We start from the raw sequence: 24,286 nt of genomic DNA, 5'->3' as shown, positions 1-24,286 counted from the left end.
AATATTAAGGAAAACTAGATAGGCTGATGAATATCTTAACGATTTAAAATTTCGATGCTTACTTATCAACTATTAATTTTTCCTAGAGTACAAAAAAATTCGTTTTTGCTTGTTTATTTCTCTCTTATTTATTTATTTATTTTTTTCTAATAATTAATCATTTTTGGACACAAGTTAAATGAGTGTTTACGAATGTTCAAGTACGATTAAATCAATATACCGATGACTGTTTTATTTTGTTTACAAGTATACTGGCGTAACAGTATTAAAGAATCAAGTCGTGATTTGTATTATAGTATTACATACGTGTGACGTCAACTAATTTGTCACAAGAATTATTGATGATGACGCAATAAGGTCGCATGTAAAGAAACGTTTTTTTTTTCTCACTTTTTTAATAAAACTCTATGAGATTATAAGTTATTTATAATTTACCTCTGTTTTTGTAAAGTATTTTTTTTTTTTTTTTTTTTTTAGGTATTGCCAATGCATTAGTCGACTATTTAAGATACGAAAACCATATCGATTTTCAAATTTTATACTAACTCATTACCAGTACAAGGATTTTCAGGATTTGGGAATATTCTAATTATTTATTTTCTATTTATTTTATTTTGCTCAGGAAATTGAATGGTTTTATCCTGATGACGTTAAAATTTCTGCCTAGGTTAAAATATCTGGCCTTAATTAATTTTTATAGAACTTGTTTAAGCTCTAATCTAGCCTTACTAAGTTCAAAAAACATATTGAGCTTATAATGATTCTGAAAGAGCTTAAATGAGCTTCAAATGGGACTTCATTAGCATTATCATAAGATCAATAGTCTCTCTAAGCTCTGTTAAGCTGGATTGAAGCTTACTTGAGTTTGATGAGAATTTATTGAAGCTACACTGAAAAAAAAAAATTCTTGACTGAAGGATAAATTTTCTTAGCTCAAGAAAATATTGAGGAAGATTGAAAATTTCTTGAATGAAGTCAAAGTTTCTTGAGCCAAGAAAATTTCTTCTTGCTCTAAAATAACTTTTGTCTTCCTAAAAATTTTCTTGGTGCAAGAATTTTTTTTTTTTGTAGATATTAAAACCCGTGTGTGTTTTAAAATTATTTACTGCGTACTTTTTCCTATTTAAAATTAGATAATTTGGAGGGAAAATTATAAGCAAACCAAAAAGTTCTCGAAATTAATAATTATATTGCTGAAATACGTACTATATTTCCTATACAGAAATGTAGTTTGCTATATGCAGCTTTTACTTAAACCTTGTTATTTAAAATCGTGACAAATCGTAGAATTTTATTGATCTCTAAGTAAACTAAAATAAAACTCAAGATAATTTACTCCTTTTATTTTATTTGTTATTTTGTTATTCATTTAAAACTTTAAACAAAACTATTTTTTTTTATTGAATTATTATTAATTTCATTTTAAAAATCCACGCTTAGGTTGTACTTTGGCACAAATAAAACACATTTTTATTATTATTGCACTTGGATACAAGAGTGTATACGTCTCATTCTTAATAAATTATTTACAAACAAATAGCATCTAGATATCTGTTGCAATTTAGAATTAAATCATTTGATAAAATGCAAGAGCCAATTTTTCAGATCATTTATTTTTATTACAGCAAATTTTGCTGATAGATGAAAAAAATTTCTTCGCATTTAATTGGTTAAAAAGCTATTTAAAAATAACAAATATTTTAGAAAAAATTATTCTTTATTAATAATTACTTTTAATTAATTAAATATTATTTATATATCGACATTAAATTCGTTTCTAGAGGGTTTTTTTCAACTTTTTAAATAATTTTTATTGCTTTTTACGAAAAAAAAAGCGCTGTTCTTTTCGTTGAAAAAACAAATGCTGAAGAATTGAAGTATTCATTAGTGGGAATAAGTGGTATGGTATGAGAAGAGAAGTGTTTATATTATAAAGGAGGGATGTTACCATAGATCAGAATAGCTATCAGCGAATGAAAACAGTATACACATTTAATAACACGGTTTTTAATCACCATTATAAGTAAATAATTATTTTTATCATCATTTTACTTCATAATCATTATCACCTTTAATTACTACTGACAATAATGATTTAGACTAATAGGTACATACAAAACAACACACAATTAAAACAATAACATAATATTAACTCGATGTTCACAATAATAATAACTAATAATAGTAATAATAATGATAATAAAAATAATATCAATAATAAAAGTAATTAATAATATTATTAATAATCTTAAAATCTTGTCGAACATTGTCCGTAACATAATAATCATCACTAATTACGATGGTACATAATTTCTTTAAATTAAACTATATAAAAAGCATCACGCTGACTAATTTTATCCGTCGACTCAATTCATAACCACTCATACTAGTTTTATAATTATACATATATTTTTGAGATGCATTACATGCTTTTAAACAGCGCCTTTAAATTAATTAATATTTATTTATTTTTGTCAGCAACACTTAGAATTATGCATTGTAATTAATGTTCATATTTTTTCTCGTTTATTACCACGGAGATTTATTTCAGAAGATAAGTAATAATTCTTGCTGATGGGAATGATTTCTAAAGTGTGTGAGAAAATTTATTTCAACACATTTAGTACTGAAAAAAATTAACTTTATTTATGAGAACAATTCTTGAACCAAGAAAATTATTTTGAAGAATTTTTTTTATTTTAAATCAAAATGAAAAATTCTTGAATTATATAAAATTTACTTAAAACAAGAAAAATTTTTTGGTTTAAGAATTTTTCTCTGAAATTCCGTCAGTTTTTTTTTTCAGTATGGAAACAAGTCTTGTAAAGAAAAAGTTGAAATTTTTGTAAATTCAGCTATTTCATTTTTGATTCTGAAAATGCTGAAGAAAATTTTATAAAAATTTTCCATTTAATTTTCGATACGTAGATTGAAAATTCAACTAATTTTATAATTTTATCAAGAACTATAAATTTTAGTTAAATTTACAAGAATAACTACCTGAACAGGTATCAATAAAAATTTACTTCAATTAGTGAATATTTACAACTCATATTTTAAAATTAGTTTTGAAAAAGTCAAAGCTATTAGAAAGTAATAAATTGTACCAAAAAAAAACATTTTTTAAGCAATTAATATTCTAAACTTGTAAAAAACTAGTGCGTTCAAAATAGCGATAACCCTTTAGCAGTCATGTCAAAATTTCGATTTACTTAAACTCTAGGCCAATGCCTCTTCCGAAGATACATGAGCGACTTTAATAAAAACCGAATATGCAATTTTTGCGCTTACGCCTATATTTTTTAAAGTGCATTAAACAATAATTATTTTACAAACTCTATATCAAATAAAACAGAGCAGTTCGACGAAGTAACTACTTCAGTAAAGAAGAAAAATTTGAATGTCAAAAAAGTTCTGACCGTTATTTCCGCAATAATACTTTGGAAAAAAAGTTACAGGGATTTTATAATGAGCTTGAGCAAAATACTCGTAGCTTGAGTGCTTAAGAGTTCATTATTAATTACAGAAAACGAAGAATTATAGAAATTTTAGAAAAAATTGGCAAAAAAATGTACAATTTATAACTATAAAGTATATACAATTGATTTTTTGTAATTTTACACTGATAAAAATTCCTAAGTAATTCAAGAGACAAATTTTTTTGTGAAGTATATAAATAATTTTTAAGAATTTCTTTGTTTTGATTCCAGGTGAAAAGTTTCTGAACTAAATAAAATTAACTTTTCCAAAAAAATTTTTCTGTTCCGAATCTCAAATTCTCTTGAATCGAATTATTTTTTCATCAGTGTTATGAGCCAAAAAAAAATGAGTTCATTTTTTCATAAAAATTTAGAAACCATTTCCATAAATAATTTATTCTCCGTGATAACGTAAAATTTAAAAAGTATACGTACACAACTTCAATGCAAGTGCTACGTACTCACACAACATATATAAATCATAATAATTTCTATACACTCACATAACAAATAGATCATAATAATAATACATATTTAAACAAGTTTGCCACCACAAAGCCTTTTTTAATTTATATTTTTTTTTTTTTTACTAAATTTGTGCTGATCAACGTTTCGAACTAATTAACTATTAATTTTAAAAATTAATACTCTGAAGCTTAGATCCAAATAATCCAATAGTTGAATTTAACAATAAAATAATTAGACATTTTCGTAAATTTAAGTATTATAATTAATATTTCACTGGGATGAACTATAAATAAAACTCGAAAAATACAAAAGCGTCATTATACAATAAAAATTACATTCGAAACGACGGTCAATTCATAAAATATTAAAATATCGAAAAAAGAAAAAAAAACATAAACAGATATTTTATCCTATCAGAGATCCAATGAAGCCGACGAAACACTTGAATTTTAATTTATTTTTAATCATACTTGCTTGTCAGTCACTCCTAAATTTTGGCCATTGTCACAAGGAGAGCTCACTATTTAACTGTGAGCGCCAATTGCAACGTATTAAGTACAATAATAATTAATCCAACGACCCGTCACGATTCGTTATTTCTTAATATTATTTTTCAATTTTAAAATTTTTACATAGATAAGAGTCATAGGTCATAAATCATAATAATTGCGATTTTACAAATGTTATTTATCAATAATCACATAATCCTCGGTAGATAATAAGTACAGTATTGTTAAAGTGAGTTAATCAAAAACACGACTGTATATGTCTCACCAGCGTATATTACATCAAATTAATCGAGTTTTACTGATTTATTGTTATCAAGTAATGAATAATAATCATTAAAAACTACTGATGGCTGGATGAGAGAAGCAAAAAAAATTTTTATTGATACGCGACGTTTTTCAAATTTCATATTTTTAATTTAGGTCGTCAACGAGATAATTGATAATTTTATTTTATGATAATAATAAATAAAGTCCAAGTCCTGAATCGATAAATCCTTTATCCGTGATCACCTAATTTAATGAGTCACCAATAATTAAACTCTAATTTATTGTTTAGTCAATATAATTATATGCGCGTAAAAAAAGTAATGCACGTTTTAAGGATTCAAGGGATCGATTAGGCGAGACTAATTTTTTAAAACTATAGTTTATTTATTTATAATTTATGTTCTATTCCATTAACTATATATTTATATGTAGAGAAATACTATCTCGTTACGAATTGGACAGATTTCTCAGTAGGGCCGAGCATATTGTACTATTATAATTGACCCAACCGATATCATTGCAACATTATATTCATCTCTTTCACATTAATTCAAAAATTTAATAAAACAAAACTTTCATCAAACGGAACGACGAAAGACAAAAACTTAATAATAATAATAATAATAAAAATAAAAATAATAATAATTAATAATAATAAGACAATATCGGTACGATACATAATTAAATATTAAATTTAAAAAACAATAAATTCATAAATAACAAAGCTCAAAGTTAATAGCAAAAAATTACTTTAATAACGAATGTAAATAATTTTGTCTTTCACCTTATTTTCTATAAATTATTACACCAGTCATACAGATTCGCTCAATCTTACTATCTCACTTACACATAGTGTATAGCAGTCAAAAAAATTACCTATTATATCATAATTTATAATATGTCCACTCGACACAAGTCTCTTGCCTCACTCATTACATATTATATATATATATATATTAATAGAAGAACCATGATCGAGTGTACGTGTACTATTACTTTAACTCATTAATGACATAGTATATTTATAAATTTATATATATAGCTATATATGTTCCTGTATGTGTATATGCATTAAGGTGTTGAAAAAAAATTATTTTCCTATCATCTAAAAAATTTCTTTTAAGTGTAAAAAAAAAAAATTTCCTAAAAACGCAACTTTGCAAGAAGTGTAAAAATCGTAATAATTTATCACCTGCTGAGGTTACGAAAAAAACATATGAGAGCTTTTTTGTAGAGAATTCAATTTCCAATAAAAATGTGTATCATAAAATGTATAAAAAATTTTTTTACGTGTTACTTTTGCGAGAAAAGGAAAGCTCGTTGTGTTTCTTAGAAAATTAAGATAGGAAGCTGCGCTGTTAGGAAAATATTTTTAAATCTAGAAGAAACGTTTTGTATGGTAAGAAAAGAAATTTTTTTTTTCTAAGCACCTTGATATGCATATACACGTACTTATATTATAAATAACGGATTCTCTGGGAGTTCGTACAAGCCCTGATGTTTCATAATTAGCAGTATTAACATCAATTTCATCACGGTCTTGATCACGAAAAGGTTTATAATTTTCTAAAATTACAAATTGCAAAGGTCTAATGATGATTGTTACCTAAAGCAAAACCAGGATCCTGATACTCAGGCGGCAAGACCATGGCTGGACTGATGGAAGAGCATTGTATGTTGATGATGAGCCGCCATATGAGCCAATTGATGGGAGGAGTGATGAGGATGATGAGAGTGAACAGCTGGAGATGCTGCTGAAGCAGTTGTACTGGTAGCATGAGGAGGCAGAGCTGCTGCTAGTTGTGATGATTGGGTAGTATGGAAAGTACTATGACTGTGAGTATGACTCTGGCTGACTGCTGCAGCAGCAGCTGCTGCCGCGGCTGCAAGACCGTGAGTATTATTACCACTGGTGTGTATTGAAGTGGAAGCATGATGTGGTTGGTGACCAAAGACGACCCCAGAGAAGGCTACGGGTCACTGATGATGTTTTGCAGAGCCATTTGCGTGGTGCGTCTGGCTGACTTGAACATGATGACTCGATGGCCCGTGAGTACTTCCAGGATGATGATGATTACCGCTAGCTGTACCGTGATGGTTCGCATTATTAGCACTGCTGTTATTGTTATTGTTAGTTTGTTGTGTTTGCCGCTGACTATTTTTCTTGTTTTTCATCCGACGATTTTGAAACCATATTTTAACCTGCCGCTCTGTCAGATTTAAATTCCGTGCTAATTCCCATCGCTTTTGTTTCGACACATAGGCATTAAACAGAAATTCTTTTTCTAACTCAAGAGTCTGAAACTTTGAATACGGTTTACGTTTCTTTCGCACTGTCACTTGTCCAGTCCACTCCAGTGGGTTCCCTCCTGCACAGCTAACGCCCATTCCAGGTACACTGACCGGCATGCCCAATGAACCTGTTGGAAACAAGGAAGATGGGGAGGAACCCCACATCACTTGAAACAATTAATTTTGCCTCAATAATGAATATACTATTTTATTTGTTTTTATAATTTGCTAAAATTTATTCAATACGTCTTTCATACTAAGATAGTACTGTCAAAATGACATGTGTCAAAGTTTTATTCGATTTATGTCATATATTTACCTATACAAAGTTGCGTTGGAAAGAGAGACGAAAATTATTTTCGATAGTTTTTTATCAATTACTACAAGCACATGCCCCGAATCTGTACTTTTAATTATGAAAAATATTTAATATGTTTTTTTTTTTGCTAATTATCTCGACTTATATTAAAATATGAATGGCACTTTTTGCACACAAAAGAAGAATAGTAATTTCTCATAAGACTCAATGTTGAACGTAAAAATTTCTGTTCTGTAGTTCTCTAAAAATTGAGTAAGATTATTGTCAAATATACTGAATTTCATTAAACTTTGAACAGTAACTCTACGAACGACAGTACTACCTTAAAGTTTGGGTGCCAGAACAGGATAAATTTCAATTGTTAGATTTTGCATTACTGCAAAAACCGACATGCAAAATTTGAGACCAATTAACAAGATAGTTATGGAGAAAATTTGAGTAAAATCTGAGCAGTATTAGAAGATTTTACACTAATTTTTTTTTCCTTATTTCCACTTTAATAATAAGTTAATTAGCGAATTGACATTTTAATTAAAAAATCTGTAGGTAGCAATAGTCTGAATACATATAATGTAAGTAATCTAAACAAAAATATTGCCACATAATGAATATTGAATTGGTTTTTAAACAAAAAATTTTTTCAGTTTCCTTTTTTTTTGTACGAATGAAAAAATTTCTTAAGTTAGAGTTAGATATTTTTCTAATTAGAATAATTAATTCCAAAATGGTCTAAAATTTTGGAAGTCATCATTTACAGTAATCAAAAATATATCAAAATCTAATGCATACTTGACATTATATTGTTTTAACGCCCCAACATCATTAAACAAACGGGAAATTAATATTATTTTTAAAAATTAATTGATCAAGTCATTTAATTGAAACATCAAAATTAATTCTATTTTTGTTTAATTATCAACGACATCCGCTTTATAAAGTCATTAACTTCTTATAAATACATGTGATCTGATGATTCACATATTAACGGGTAATTACTAATTAATTTAAATTTAACTGCGGGAAATAAATTATAAATTATAATTTATATTTATCCAAAGTAAATTCTGTTAAAATGTATAAATGTTGTGTCAAGTAAATCCAAAATAAGGAGGCATCATTGCATGACCAAGTCTTACTATGATATAATTGGACCGGTTTTACTAACCGTGCCGAATATTTCGGCGAGTCTCCCTTTCATCGAATGGTTAGTATACACAAACACACTCGGATTTTCAACTGTTTCAATATGTACCAATACTAGCATCTTCACTCAATCGAAATTATTGTACATAGGCTATACTTTGTATGTATGCTGTTCGGTTTTTTTTTTGTTGGACCTACGAATTTCCACAAAGAATGCAATTCAATTTATTCATACGCTACATCACTAAATTCATGAATTCATAGTAAAATAAAATTTCTAAGAAGCAGCTTAATTAGATTACTAATTAAAATTATGATTACCGCAAAAATAATCAGTGTTATCTTGTTAAATGAGTTGCAATTTGAATTAATGAATAAAAATAACTAATGAAGATTTTCAGAATAGCGTATTAAAATATTTGTTAATTAAAATCAGCAAAACGGGCAAGATGATTATTTGATGGGGAACTTTTATTAAATTTAATAATAATCATTATCGATAATGCTCAAGCAAAGTTGTACTTGACAGACGACCGTGTCTTTTTCTTTCATTTCAGATAAAAATTAGCTATCCTACTTCCTCTCACATACGTGAAGTACGTTAGTATTGCTCAAGCGGGAGAAATTTATTGCCCAGTAAAACGTGGAAATATGCAAATTAATTGACAGAGGTCAGGATCCTCACGGATGAGTTAAATATACACAAAAAACTAAAAATCAACTGGTGAACAGGTAGGACAACTGTTTGATTTACTAATGAATCAATTACCTTATAAGTTCATTTCATTTAATGTTATGTAACGGCTTTATAAGCAACAACATTTTAAGATCAATTAAGCTGTTTATTCAAGATGAAATTTGAAACTGCACTGAGGTTTAATTTATTGAAATGATTGACTGCTCTTAGCGATCTGGTTATGTTAATAAGCCTTCAAATGAACATTTTAATTAATTAACTAAATTGGAATTGTATTTTGTAACTTATTCTTAATAAGATAATTATTTATGCTTGCATATATTGAGAGAGAGAAAGAGCGAAATTTTTTTTAACTAATTGGACAAACTTTTAAGGTCAGCATCAGACAAATGATAAAAAAACATTTTATCGAAGAAACGAATCAATATTTACTGATAGAGAGCAATAATTTTTGATTTGATTTGTAGAAAAAAAGCAGTAACTAAGAATATTTACATCAAGATAATATGATAGAAGAACTAGCATAAGTTGAATGGAACGGTGCTTCTTTAGAAGCAGCTCGGTGAATAAACTCATGATATTTCCGACGTAGCGGTACGAGCGTCAGTCCGGTATCATAAATCTTGAGCGAGGGATTGCAAGCTGCGCAGAATAATGTTCTTCCCACTTTTCGTTCTCTTTCTCCCTCTCTCAACAGCTTCATCTCTTTTTTCGCGATAGCTAAATATAATACGCATGCGTGTTTCACCGTTCAGGACACAAGAGAACCGCGAAAAGATAAGGGAGCTGCCATCTGTCGGTATAAAAATATATGAAAATAAGTTGCCTACTGCTCTAAATATATACCTCATGTGAAATTCAATCAATGAAGAGATCAAAGCAATAAACAAATAAATAAAACATTTTTTTAGCGTAATTTTTTGCTCAGCTAACTTCTCATTGCTTCCAAGAAGAGAAGCACTTAGTTGAGCTATTCTTTGTGGAAAAGAAATGTCGGTCAAGTAAAATAATCCTAGAAAAAAATGTGGATGCTAATAAAAGATAACTGAACCGAGTAAAGCCTACGGGTCATAGTACGGATCAGCTGATTGAAGGCGCGCGCTCAACTTTACGACTTACGGTTGTCAATAAACTTGACGCTGTTGATTGCAGTCTGTGATGTTTCACGAACTAGTTATAGGAATCCCATAAGCTAATAGTAATTTTTATAAGACATTTTTTTTTTTTTTTTTTTAATTACAGTCGTTTTTGTGATAGTTAAATGTTTTGTTAATTCAAACTAGTTTCTTTTAAAGCTTATTCGTTCGCTTTTAATTGTTCCTAGTGCCTCCACAATTTACAATAATATATTCGTGAAAAAAAAAAGAACTAGAAAACAAGCAATTGCTAATATGACCACCCATGCTAAGACCATCAATCAACGCATAGATTCCTCATGAAGTACCAGTTTAAGTTATGAGGAGGAAAATCGCAAAGTTTATGACCATGGTTATGAAGCTATTGGCGGCCACGCGACGAGAAATACTACACGTTTTCTGTTACGAGCGGAAAGACATAAAAGAATAAACTTTTGCTGGATGATAGCTCAGTGTTGATGCTTACCTGGTGTCGTGTAAGGGCTGGATGTAACGGGTTCTGGTGCTCCATAGTTCCTCAGACTTCCGTATCCATCATGAGGAAATGCACTCTCAGCCGCAACCATTGCTGCCATCCTCCCCCGTTCGTCTGGCGCCGAGGAGGTGAGATACGATACACCAGCTTGGGAATGAGGATGATGGTGTGTCGTATCGACAGAATGATGGTGCCTAGCAGTGGCGTAGGGAGAGTAGTTACACCAGCTCTGGGAGAAGCCAGAGTGCCCGCTGGAAACAGCTGGATCAGAGGCACCACCAGGTGTCGAACCAGAAGAAGAAGTAGCAGCAGTGCTTCCTCCAGTCGCCGAGTTGTAGGATTTGTAGTCGGAGTTAGTTGCGCCAGTAGCTGGCCCAGAACTGGCTGTTGCTGGGGACCAAAAGCTCAGGGCGCTACTGGACTTCCGACTATCTCTGGACGATCCTATTCCGGAGTCCGCCAGGTTGTAGTATGTTGGGGGGTTTGTGCCCCCGTATGCTTGGTGATGATTCAACGTGTCTGCTGTTGCAGCTGACGAGTGGTAAGCTTCTTGAGGATTGTGGGGGCTGTAAGACGTCCAGCCAGCTTGTGAGCCCGCAGAGGACGAGTGAGAGTGCCTGATCACTCCTGCAGTCGCTCCAGTGGCAGCAGATCCTTCCACACAATTCACCTCTCCGTAGGTTGTTCCGGCAATAGGAGTAGCCGTCAATCTTTTAGCTGGAATGTGAAGTGGCCCAGTGGCACTATTGCTGGCAACGGAGGAAGCGCTTGGAGATGTCGAACTGGCACTTGCTGTTGGGGCTGGTGCGGAGGCGGTTACTGAGCTTGGAGCACCAGGTGAACTTGGGGTAGTTGCTTGCTGATGAGATCCAGGTGTTGAAATCTGCTGCTGCTGCTGGTGAATAGAGATGAGAGATGAGGCTGGTGGCGGAATTGGTGGCGGACTTTCTTCGTAGACGCCACCGTTCATCATGGCCCACCAGGTCACCCCGGTGGAATTTCCCGCTCCGGTGGCTGTACCCATCGATGTAATTGAGCCAGGATGGCCAACGCCGGAGCCGCATAGCGGCGCGGCGTGTACATTGTCGTACAGGGTCGCCGTTGAACAAGACACGTGTTCGGCGATGGTGCAGATCGTGGTGGTAGTGTAACGACACAGTTATTACGACGGTTGCGATTTGTTATTTTTAACGTTGTTTTGGTTTGCAAAATTTGAATTGTTAACACCAAGGGTGTAGGGATGGATGACGGTTCAGGTTAATGATTAGTAAAGAGGAATGAAGTGTATTCGGGGATTACCATTGCCCGGATTAGGATTGTCATTGGTGAGGTGTTAAATAGAGGAACGTTGAGTGGATGTAATAGGTAAAAAATAAGTGGGATGTCGAAACGAAAATAGAATGGATGGAGAGAAAGATGGGTTGTGTTGGAGTGAGAGGTTATGAGGAAAATAAAGAGAGATTATGTGTAGGGAATGAATGTTAAAAGGTAGGGGCACGATCCGATACGGGAGTTTGTGTGCGCGTGTGTGTGTGCGCAGGAGTGAGTATGCGTGTAAGCAACCCCGCGCGTACCACCGCAGTAGACAGGTGGAAGGGTGGCAAATTGAGGATGGAGAAACGGTAGAAAATAGTTGGCAGGGATGAAAACCGATTAAAATAGGGTAAGAAAGGGTTAGGGTGGAGAGTTTGGATTGATAGCGGACGCGTGGATAATCCCGCCAAGAAAACACGATGATAAGTGTTTGACGTGTCGCCCACGTGTAAAATTGTTTTTATCCAATACGAATAATTATTTATTTTTTTAAACCGGCGTTGAGATGATCCAGATGAGAAATCCAGTAGATGAAAAGGTTGTAACAGAAAACAAAAACACAGCACACTTTGGCATCAACGTTCTTAACGTAAACTGTTTAACTTTAAATATGCAATAAATTGTGACAAAAAACACTTGGCAACATAAAATACTTCTTTACTTTAGCTAGTTAAATTATTTTTAAATTATTATAATATTTCACAATATTCAAAAACCAGTTGGGCTAAGATTGAAATATTTTATCGTCCTACACGAATGACAGAACTCACACATTTATGCGTGTATCCCTTCAATAATAAACCTTTTCTTAACATCATTATTATACTACAAAGTTCACTTTTATTTATTTTTTATTTATTGTTGTACTTTTTTGTTGTATCAATGTCTCACTTTATCACTGACACATTTGAATTTTACCGCAAATGCAATAAAAAAAAAAAAAAAAACCATAAAACTATCCACCCCTTTTTATGATATCCCAGTGACCAAACTTAAAAGCAATACTGGGAATTGGTAATAACTACTTCCAAAAACTTGGTAGCCTCTCTTATTGCCCTAATCGTTTCTTTTTCTTCCCAATTCTTATTTCTCTTTTCTATAGGTCCGTAGTATCCCTTTTATGACCTTGTTGGCCGACAGGCAGGTAGAAGATGGCCAGAATAGCTTCTGGGCCTGGTGACCCTCAGGGGTTTTGACAATTTCAGGTACTTATTATAATTGAGAATTATGCAAAGGAGTCGCGCACACGCGTACGTATAGGCACACATATGCAAGTCAAACCCCCTTTCTTTTCGACTGGCCGCGCTGAGCCGTACTGAGCGACAACTGAGCTCTGGCAGTCGCGCGGAGCCCACGAACGAACAAGCTAAAAAACAACATCAGCGCGATCTCTCGGTAACTTAACCAACTCCGCTGCTGGTGGAATCCCCACCTTCTAGACGCGATGGCTTGTCGCTTCTTCCCCTCCTCCCCTTTGCCCTTCCTCGTGTGTTGATACGCGAGTAACGCGGATGGCATTCTACATGCTACACGCTACACTAGCTAGCATGCATACATTTTATCCCCCGCTTCTTACACACGCGCCCAATGTTTTAGTCGTTCCTCCTCTTGATCCACTACGTACCTCATACCTGTCTCATTCTCGTCCAACGTGACTAACATATATGTGACTCTACTTTACTGTCTTGCCGATCAAAAGTTATTGCCGGAGGACCTTTCAAAATCAACAATTCGGTCTATTATACCATACGTATTTTTGTATACCCATTCGTATACACATTAAGATATAGATAAAAAAAAAAAAAAAACATATTTATTTGTTAAATATTGAGGAAGGTCATATCCACTAATATTTTTCATTTCTCATTATTGTTCTTCATTACTTCTGCTTGGCGTTGAATTACTTTATCGTCAGAACGTTTATCGTCTAAAATAATCGAGGTCATTCAAGTGCGTGATTTCGAAAAACTAAATGAGAATCACATTAAGATAACGATTGAATTATTTTTGTCCAATATGAAAATTTAATAGCAGAGAAAAAAAATCAGTATCAATTTTCATGACCTATGATGTGTGTACTGAACAATGCGTTTAATGTGTAACATGTAACGTCTATACAGGGCAATACATATGTCGCGGATGTATTGTGCAGTCTAAATCTCGGTACTTTTATGGGCACTAAAGTAAAACGATCTGACAACAACTGAGGGCAGCACGCCTTACTTCAAATTGCACGCGAGCCACGCACACGCAGCCTATAATATTAGTTCGGGTGGATATATTATTATTATATACAATGTAACGGTATAATGAGAATGACAGTTGCAAAATGATGAGAGTTGTAAGTTCGTTTCATGAGATTTAAATCATTTTTACAAGCTTGTAATTGCAGGGAAAATAGAAGTATCATGTAGGAAGAATATCTCAACAGCATCACCGATTTTTTTTATTTAGTTTTTAATAGATATAAGATGGTAATTTTTACAATAAAACGATCGTAAGAGTTTGCGTCTAGATGGTCACATTTACTATCCATATTTAAGTCATGAATTAGTGAAAAATCCCTCGAATAAGTAAATATTAACTTATTTTGGAATTAGAACCGAACAACTAACGTTCAATTAGTACTAAAAATTAGTAAATATTCACTTATTCGAAGGAATTTTACTAGTTTATGAATTTAATACGATCTCGAAAGAGAATTTTTTTTTAATTCAAATAATTCGATAAGTCGAAAAAAAATCGATTTATTTTTTATTTTTCACAAATTTAATTTTTCACTTATTTGTGTACGTCGGATTTCTTATTAGTTGATGGTTTTAAGTGAGGATGTATCCTACAATTTTATTTTCAGTGTTCAATTGAAAGAGTTTACTAGTTTTTATAATTATATGATGGTTTTTAATGTATGAATGCTAGATTTAACTATATTCGATGATCAATGGAACCATCTGAGTAGAAAATATTACGATCGCTTCATTGTAAAAATTGCTATCATATAGATATTAAAAACTGAAAAAAAAAATCGTTAATTTTCTTTGTGTCACTAATTTACTTGAGTTATTGACAAAATTCCAGCGGAGATTACAATTTTGATACGCTATCATCGACAATAGATATCTGAACAATAAAAAGAATAACTACAAAATTTTATTGTCATTTTAAATGTGAGGAAAATAATACATCAGCTAATTATATTTTTTTTATATCGTAAAGAAGGTATTAAAAAGAATTAAATTAATTTTTAAATTGGTTTTTGATAAAACTAAATTTCAAATTAAAGTAATTATTTTTTACATCATAATAATTTTTTAAATATTTTATTTTATTTTGTTTTTTTTTTCTTTGAGGTTGCCAAGAAATGCAAATTAACTATGCATAATTTACAAAGTGAAACAATCCGATTTTGGGCAGACGCTCAACACGAACTGAAATTTAACCCTTAATGGCCACATACGACGTGTCATAAGTCAAATAATTTTATGGATAAATTGTAAATTAAATTTGTGCTTTTATTATTCTTTATTAAATTTGTTAATTTTGTCAATAAGAATAAGTATTAATAAATTTTTTTGAAAATAGTTAACAAAACTGATGAATATTCGAAAAAATTGCCATTTAAATTCATTAAAATTAAATAAAAAATATAAAAGAAAAAAAACTACATCTGTTTCAAATATGAGATCCAGAAACCAGACCACTGTCTTTGTTAGAAATTACAATATGAAAATTTTTAAGAACCAGAAACCGCCTATTCTTTATACTATTTTGTCACCACCGATTTTTCCATAAGTCAACATTTTTTCTTTTAAAATACTTAAACATTGAAAAAAAATTTCTCAGCTTTAGTTTCATCTTGAACTACTCTAAAGTTTTTTTTTTTAAACATTTTAAGCCGCAGGGTAGTGAGCACCCCATGTGGCTTTTTTGTTTGAGACTGGAAACGTGTTCTCCAGGGTTGAAGGAAAATTTCTTGGAATATTGAATGTCTTAGGAACTTTAAATAAACTTTTAAATTTTTACTATAAACTATTATTTCTACTAAACATAATATAGTCCTTAAATTTTTTATGTACACAATTCAAGGTAACCAAAAAATCTGATAAGATGACTTTTCCAACAATCAGATAAAATTTATTTATTTTTTTCTAATCCCTAAAATTAATAAATTTTATGATGTTTTCCAATCATTCTAAAATGACAACGAAGTTAGTTGACATTTGAAAATTTTTACATGATTTTTCAGAACTATAACTTGAAAAATATATATTTCAAAAAATTTTAATTACATAGTACTTTTAATTTTCTACAAGCACATAATATTTTTATTTTATTTTGTCTGTATTTATTAATTTATTTGTTAAGAAGTTAGTGAACTTGATAATAAGAGCCAATTATGGATTATAATTAATTGTAATTACCATGAATTATAATAAACTGGAGAAACTTTAATAGAATACTTAATGTATGTAACGTAGAGGAAAAAAATTCAAAAGTTTCCATGTATCGACTAATAACATCCAGATCATCGTGAAACTTAAATATCATATTGTTAATTTTGGTGCTATAATTTTTTTATTATCCTGATCTAAGTACAACTTGAATATTTCAATCGTTTACCAGCAATAATTTTTTATTGACGCAAAACACTTCGACTTAATGCATACGAATATTGATTACGGTTGCCAAGTATTTTTATCACAATATATTATAAGTATTTAATATTTATACTGACCTTGTATGCCAGGCAGGGTTCCTTGGGGAAACACGCCAGAGAGCCTGAATATCAAAAATAAATGCGTTATTTATAATAAATAAATCACACAATTTATGCTAATACATTCGTAATGGTTAATAAAGACATGTACCTTCGGCAGAGCTCGAATGGGTGAAACGGCTTCTCCACGGTGCCGAACACTTTGAGGCCTTTTATTCACAAGTTTACAGAAGAAAACCTCAGCCTGTAAAAATAAACAAAAAATGAACTAGTTAAAACTTATACTATGATATTCTTTCCAACAAACTACTTTATATAATAGTCGGTTACGTATTCAAAGAATTTTGAGTAAAGTTTGCTACAAAAGACTTAATACTGGATGTACAACCAAGGGTATATAAACTTCTATAACATATAAAACAGTTTATGGTTGCATAACCTCTTAAGGTGAGAACAAACTTTCGTGTATAATCACTTACCGGACCATCATTAACTTTTTATTCATTTTAAAAATTCAACCGTATAATCATAAATGTATTTCATATTTTCTTCGGACAAGAAGTGTTTATGACACTTTTTATAAAGTATTAAGTATTTCAAAAGTATTAAGTATTTCCAAAGTTGGAATTTTTTGCATTACCCCCTAAATTTTTAGTTTTTGTTCTAAAAAAAATATCAATTTAAAAATAAAGCTATAAGTTTGAACATTAAACCATGCTGAATTCATTTTACATTTCCTATTCAAATAAAATGAGATTTTTTTTATCTTTAGCAATTAATTTTTTTCTATGGAATAAGAAGAAACATCACAATAATCGACATATATTTTTTGTAGGAAATTTTACTCTCTACAAAAAAAATCTCTTATGATTTTCTGATAAATTCGCTTCTGCAAAAGTTACACTGCTAAAAGTCTAACTTGAATTTATAAAAAATTTCAAAGTTTTCTCACTTTTTAGCTGAGTTTATCTGACTCATGCAATTCAAAGTGAAATTTTGCAAAAAATTTTTTGTTAGTTATGTAAAAATATTTATTATAATATTTAGTTACACTTCAATATCACTAGCAATTCCTTTAATAGAAAGTTGAGAACAAAAATATTTTAAAGTGGAAAAGCTTGGACTAATCTTACTTTATGAAAATGATTGAATTTCTTCGATTCAACTCGAAAGTACCCTCTCTGAATGGTTGAGATGAGCAGTCATTCTGGAGGGTTAAAACGATTTTATGAGCCACACCCGAAGAATTTGAGATGATACAAAGATAGATGTACAGAAAATATAAAAAATTATATTTAGTATAGAATAGAATAATGAAAAATTTATATACATCATGTGATCAAATTATACTGATATATTTATGGATTACAGCGAAAAAATCTAGTTTAACTATTATACCGTTTTCTTTTCTGCCTTGACTAAATTTAATACGCGAAATAAAAATATTTAACTTGAGTTTTTGTATGGAACTTTCACTAATTGAAAACGTGATCTTTAATATTTTTTTTAAAAGAGTTGAACGTAAACAGATATTTAAATAAAAGAAAAATTTTGGACACATTTTTTTAAAGAGATAAATTTTCCCAGCTCAGAAACTTTTTTTTGTCACTTTAACCCTTTTATTCATAACTCAACCCAAGCATGAAATTTTAAAGCAAATAGGTGACAAAAAAATGTAGAAAATCAACAATTGAATGTTTCAAGTGAAAAAAATTTCACGGTTAAACTCGAAACAACCCTTGTGGATTTGCCTCTTTTATGTGAATCTTGTTGACATAAAAGAGTGGTCAGAAGTCTTGTATCTTAAAGTTCCAAAATATGTTTTTGTCGTTCGAATCACATAAATACATTCAATGAACTTATCACGGATTTTATATAGTCAAACGTTATTTCTTCATCGTTATAATATTAAAACAATTAAAAAAGGTCAACGAACTCGTATTAATTTACTAAATCAAACATATGAGTCAACATTAAAGTTATCTATAAATATATTGCAAGGTCGATTAAGAGTTTTAAAAATAGTCTTTAATGTATAAGTTACCAGGTATTCTGACTATCAAGCTTCAGATTCTGTTTTTATCCAAAAAATATGATTAAAATTCTAATGATGAATGAAAATTCAATTTGAACCTTTTTCATTCACATTAAGACCAATTTAAAAATATGTAAACATGTATGGGAAATTTGGACAATTGTACAGGAGTGATGAACGAGTGCCATCATTCAAGTACATATGGAATCGAGCAAGAGTGTAAATTTATTGCCGATAAAATTAACTGGTATTTTACGATCAGTATACATACATGTATTTGTCTGTAAGCGAACATCGGTTTCCGCTTCACTTCAAGGATATTAAAAACTTGTCATTAGCACTTTGATAAGTGTGGGAAACAACCATAGATAAATATATGTAACATAAATAACAAGTACGGTATTTTTTTTATCTTTTCTGCTTTATTTAATTTTCGTATCAAACAGAAAAATAATATTCTCATCCCTTCCTTTTTCAGAAATGAAAATTTATCAAATTTATCTTATGTTAAAAAAATGAAATTCAGAAGAATAATTCGTTATTTAAATAATATTATATATTATATATTTTTTAAGTATAGTGATTACTTAATATTAAATAAGATGAAACTATATTAAATATTTTGATGATTTTTTATTTGCAGATATTAAGTGAGTAGTAAAAAATAATTCATTAAATATGACGTTATAATGGTAACAAACTTTTTCAGATATCAAAAAAACTTGAATCGTCATAAATAAAATATAATTTCTTGATCTTATATTCTAAAATGAGTTTTGTACAAAAATTAAATTTTTTTTAGTAAATAATAAATTTGTTATTTTTATCTGATTTAATCTTGTTTTTTATATTTATAAATACTATTCCATCTGAATAGAAATAAATTTTTTTTGACATATCAACCGTGAAAGTTGGATTTTCAAGCAACACACAGAGGGCGCAAAGAATACGATTTCTGACACTCTATAGTTTAGTTAATTTACCTCGTACTAGTATCGAAAAGTAACTTCTCTCTCTCTCTCTCTCTATCTGTCTCTACATTTCTGCACGGCTGCTAAAATACACTATAATCGAATCTTGTAAACGACTTCAACATATACGTAGATTTAATCCGTCGCTATTTAATCTCGTGTGACAGGCTTTGTGTTTAAATTATAAAGTTATTAATAAAAATGAGTGAAATATTAACAAAAACATCAACTCCACCTAATTTAACTACTATGGCAATTACTTTAAATAAAATAAACAATGATAAGACATTTTTCACGATTCTTTCAAATCCAACTTTCACAATTGATATGATAAAATTATGTTCGATACTTTATGCTCAAAGGTAGGGATTCTGACAAACTTGAAGTGACGTCACGCGTTTGAGACTATGATACATTTATCAAGACCTCGTACTATATCCGGACTCGCTACGCTCGTCCGGATAAATAACTCGGTCTTGATAAGAATGCGCCATAGTCTCAAACTCGTGACGTCACTTCAAGCCGTCAAAATCCCTGCCTTTGCGCATACGTATCGAAAATAACTATTTCTTTTTTCCTTCAACACAAAAAAAATTTTTACTGATAAAAAAAAACTTCAAAAGAATATTGAGACATTAACGGATATCCGAATCCTTTTCATTCTCCCTACAAAGAAAGATAAGTTTACTTTTGATAGTCGCTTCTTTTTGACGGAGATGAGTAAAGCTTTTTTCATCCCTACATACTCTGTTATTTATTATTTTTCGTGATCTCAACTCGTTTTATCAACATCCATGGCAACATTTTAATGAAGTTCTTGTTACTTTTTACTTATCAGGATAACAAGGAAGTTCTATGATTTTTTTACGTTATAAAACATACATAAGTGTCAAAATTCTTGTGACTAAAATTTTGTTTAAGAGCCGGTCCCTATGATTGCAACTTTTCATTTCTCGTCTAAACAAAGAAGATTTTCGAAAAAAGCACTCTGCTACGTGATAGATTTTTTAATTATCTATTTTATAGCTGAGCGTTTTTTTCGAAATTCTCATTTGTTTAAGAGAAAAACATAAAACTGCAATTAGCTTTATCATCACGAGTGCAACAAGGATAGGACCGTTTCTCGCCGTGAGTGCGACACGAGAAAAAGATGGGATCGGCACTTAATAAAACTATTTAAAACTGATAGAAAAAAATTAGACTGATTAATAGTAAGCAATTTTGAGACAAAAAAAATCACTTTGAAGAATTCCTCTATTTTAAATTAAGTCAAAAAATTTTTGAATTAAGTAAAATTGACTTGAATTAAAAACAATTTCTTAGTTCAAAATCTTTTCTGCTTGATTCAGACGATCAAACCCTTTAAAATGATGTTCTTGGTTCACGAGTTTTTCTCTTGAATCGCTATTTATTTTTTTCAGTGTAATACTTTTAATATACTTTTAAATCATGTAACTATAGTTACACATTAAAAACTTTTGCGTCATTGCGTCAATTTCTGTGTTAAATATTTAACACAAATTTTTTTGACGCAATGACGCAAAATTTTTTACTGTGTCTTGATTAGAAATATGGAAATCTGAAATCAAGAACTTAATAAATAGAAGAATTAATTCTTGAAGACAACAGGTTTTTTTCAAAATAATCTTTTTAATTGAACATTTTTGCTTATTAATCAAGCTATTTTTTCTTATCTATAGAATACCCAACTTCGTTATTGACATCAATCGATCAAAAATTTTGATAGTCATCTAGCTTTAACTATAAATATAACTAAATATATTAAAAAAAATGTTCTTTACCCAAGAAGGTAACTCTCGATTATCTTTGTTTGAAGAATTGGTCAAATTGATTGAAAAATTCTATTCAACTCATACAAGGCTATATATAATATATCTATCAAATGGAAGACACAAATGTTGGTGATTATTTCATAACAAAATTGATAAAAATTAAATATTTAAATTTCAATCGAATCTTGAGCAAAGAAATTTATGATTGGAAAATTTTTTCATTTTTCTTGATGAAATTTTATCCTGACTTATATATCCATAGAGAAATGAATAAAATAAGTAGCAAGAGAACCCTTTGAACATAAAATAAAAAAAAAATTATTTCTGCGAATGGAAGGCAGAATTAAAACCTTTTCTAGTCAGGATATGATACAGGGTTTGTAAGTAGTCTTTAGATTGGACAGCTGAGAGAAGTTAAGTGTACAGCAGGAGTGAGAAAAAGTTGAGAAGTGCCCTAAAACGTAAAAATGTGAGGGTATGTTAGTTGAGGAGGGAAAGAGACAGTAAGATGATGGAAGCAGGGTCCTAAAAGTTAAGGATACGACGCGTGCCAATTTCAACGGGGCGTTGAGACACTGAAAGACTCCTACCTCCCTTTTCACATTTTCTTTCTCTCTCTTCGGTTCGTTACATTTATTATCTCTTACTTGTGCGCACCCTCGTCGAATGTGCTTTCTCTACGGCGTTCGGGCCAATCCGAGATCACAATTTATCCAACCAAGTTTCTACACTAGCTCAACATGGCAGTAGCCCGTGTTTTTCTATATACTCACACACAAACTTGAACGTTTGTTATAATAACTTTGGGACAACATTACTTTTAAGTAACCAAAGAAATTTTCATTACTTAAGAAAAAAGTTATGGAAATTTCTACAGGCTCTGGATTATTTTAATAAAATTTCTTAATAAATCAGTCGCATTTTTTTACTCTTTTTTAAAATAGGGTTATTAATCATTTTCTAAAATAACAAAAAATTGTTAGCTATACTTGACAGTAGAATTTCCGATTTATTGCTGAAAATAAAATAGGATTTTTCAATTTGGTTTTCTTAATTTTACTAAATTCTTCTGAAAGAAAAATTTCTAGGAAAACTTTCGTTTGAGGCAAACAAATAGAAATTAACCTGAGAGAAAAAAATTTATAATTTCAAAAAACATTATTTGCGAAAATACTATCGAGAAAAAAGTTTGTTGAAAATCATTCAAGCTGGAAAAAAAATATATTTAAAAAAAAATCGATGATTTATTCAAGGTAACTTTTTTTCTGTATATATAAATTCTGATGAAAAGGAAAATTCTTGAACCAAGAAAATAATTTTTACGAGTTTTGCTGTCTTGAAACAAGAAAAATTTCTGAATTAACGAAAATTTACTTAAACGAACAAAGGTTTCTTAGTTTAAAATTTTTTCTACTCAAACCAAAAAGATGAAGTTCTTCAAAATTATTTACTTGATTCAAGTTAGATTCTTTTTTCTGTGTATGATATTATTCTATTTTTAATAAATTTTAAAAAGAAAAATTGCGATTACACCAAAAAAATGTAATTCTGTTAATTTTATGATTTTTAATTGCTGACAGTAGACGAACCCGCAATTCTACGAATAATTATTGAATTCATATTGTAACAAAATAAACTTGATTCATAAAAAGACATCTTTTGAAAAATTTCTTTGACGTGAATCAAGTAAAATAATTCTTCTGGCTGATTCAAATGATCAAATGCTTCAAAATAAATTTCTTGATTCAAAATTTTCACTCTTGAATTAAGTAAATTTTTTATCAATATACTTATGCTTCAAGTAACCTGAAAAATTTTTTTCTCTCGTGTATCATTCAATCGTGGGTTGTATAAAAATAAAAAAAAAGGCTAAAGGCTTCGAACAACAGTGGGTCGAAATTATTTTTCGTGACATAAGTTACACTAAAAAGAAAACCGAGTGGTCACAAAAATATAGCCCAAGCAGCTACTAGCACATACAAATAATACACATATCATATAGATGGTTTATTTTTGTGACGTGATTTTGTTGGTATAAAAAAATGCTAAGACAAGGGGTTGGTTGCCGTAGAAACCGAGATCAGTTATACTGAATTTCAATTCCCTTTGTCTTTTCTTCTATATCAGATCAAATGCCATATTTTTTATTTTTCAACAAGTTCTGTTTCGTAGAAATATTTTTGTCAAGATGTCTATCTACACGGAAAGAAAATTGAAGGAGTTTTTACTATTTTACTATTGTAATTTTTACTAAATAAAATAGTAACGGTGGACTATACTTCTCATTAAGTAATTTTTACGATCTACTATTGTAAATTTTATCCAACAAATAAGACTAGCAAGAGTCTTAAAAAGTCGAATACTATAGAGCAAATTATACAATATGTGTTTGTGAACTTTACAATTCAACTATTGTGAAAATTCACAGTTGGTTTTTTTAAAAGAAATATTAGGGAGGGAGAGAGATAGAAGGTTGGACTAATTGGTACCTGTACAGTAATCCAAAAAAGAAACCGCCATTTTCGTGCTATCTGGGAATCGAACCCAGACCTCTGTGTTGGCAGCCAGAGACTCTCCCTCTACGCTATCCGAAGTAAACTAAGGCCCGTATCCTTTCCAGAGGCAGCACTGGAAATTTTCATCTCTTACTTTTTACAATAGGAATATCGTA

The 24,286-nt window shown here is 30.3% G+C and overlaps 1 protein-coding gene across 5 annotated transcripts in view; it reads right to left on the bottom strand.

Moving 5' to 3' along the window:
• Window positions 1-5,697: 5,697 nt before the first annotated feature.
• LOC123261332 (homeobox protein abdominal-B-like) overlaps window positions 5,698-24,286 on the bottom strand; it is a 99,620-nt gene continuing 81,031 nt past the window's right edge. For 3 of the 5 annotated variants that reach the window (XM_044722933.1, XM_044722945.1, XM_044722940.1), the window contains 4 exons: window positions 16,968-17,060; window positions 16,835-16,878; window positions 10,777-11,799; window positions 5,698-7,182 (listed from right to left, as the gene is read on the bottom strand). In XM_044722933.1, coding sequence (XP_044578868.1) covers window positions 6,701-7,182; window positions 10,777-11,758 — 1,464 coding nt within the window. In that variant the 5' untranslated portion in view covers window positions 11,759-11,799; window positions 16,835-16,878; window positions 16,968-17,060 and the 3' untranslated portion in view covers window positions 5,698-6,700. Of the gene's footprint in view, window positions 7,183-10,776; window positions 14,428-16,834; window positions 16,879-16,967; window positions 17,061-24,286 lie in introns of those variants that run through there. The other 2 variants (XM_044722925.1, XM_044722922.1) reach the window with 2 other exon arrangements.

This window comes from Cotesia glomerata, linkage group LG1 (genome assembly GCF_020080835.1).
Source record: "Cotesia glomerata isolate CgM1 linkage group LG1, MPM_Cglom_v2.3, whole genome shotgun sequence".
NCBI classification, from domain to species: domain Eukaryota; kingdom Metazoa; phylum Arthropoda; class Insecta; order Hymenoptera; family Braconidae; genus Cotesia; species Cotesia glomerata.
The sequence above is the reverse complement of the archived record's forward strand: the minus strand, read 5'-3'. Positions and strand labels throughout refer to the sequence as shown.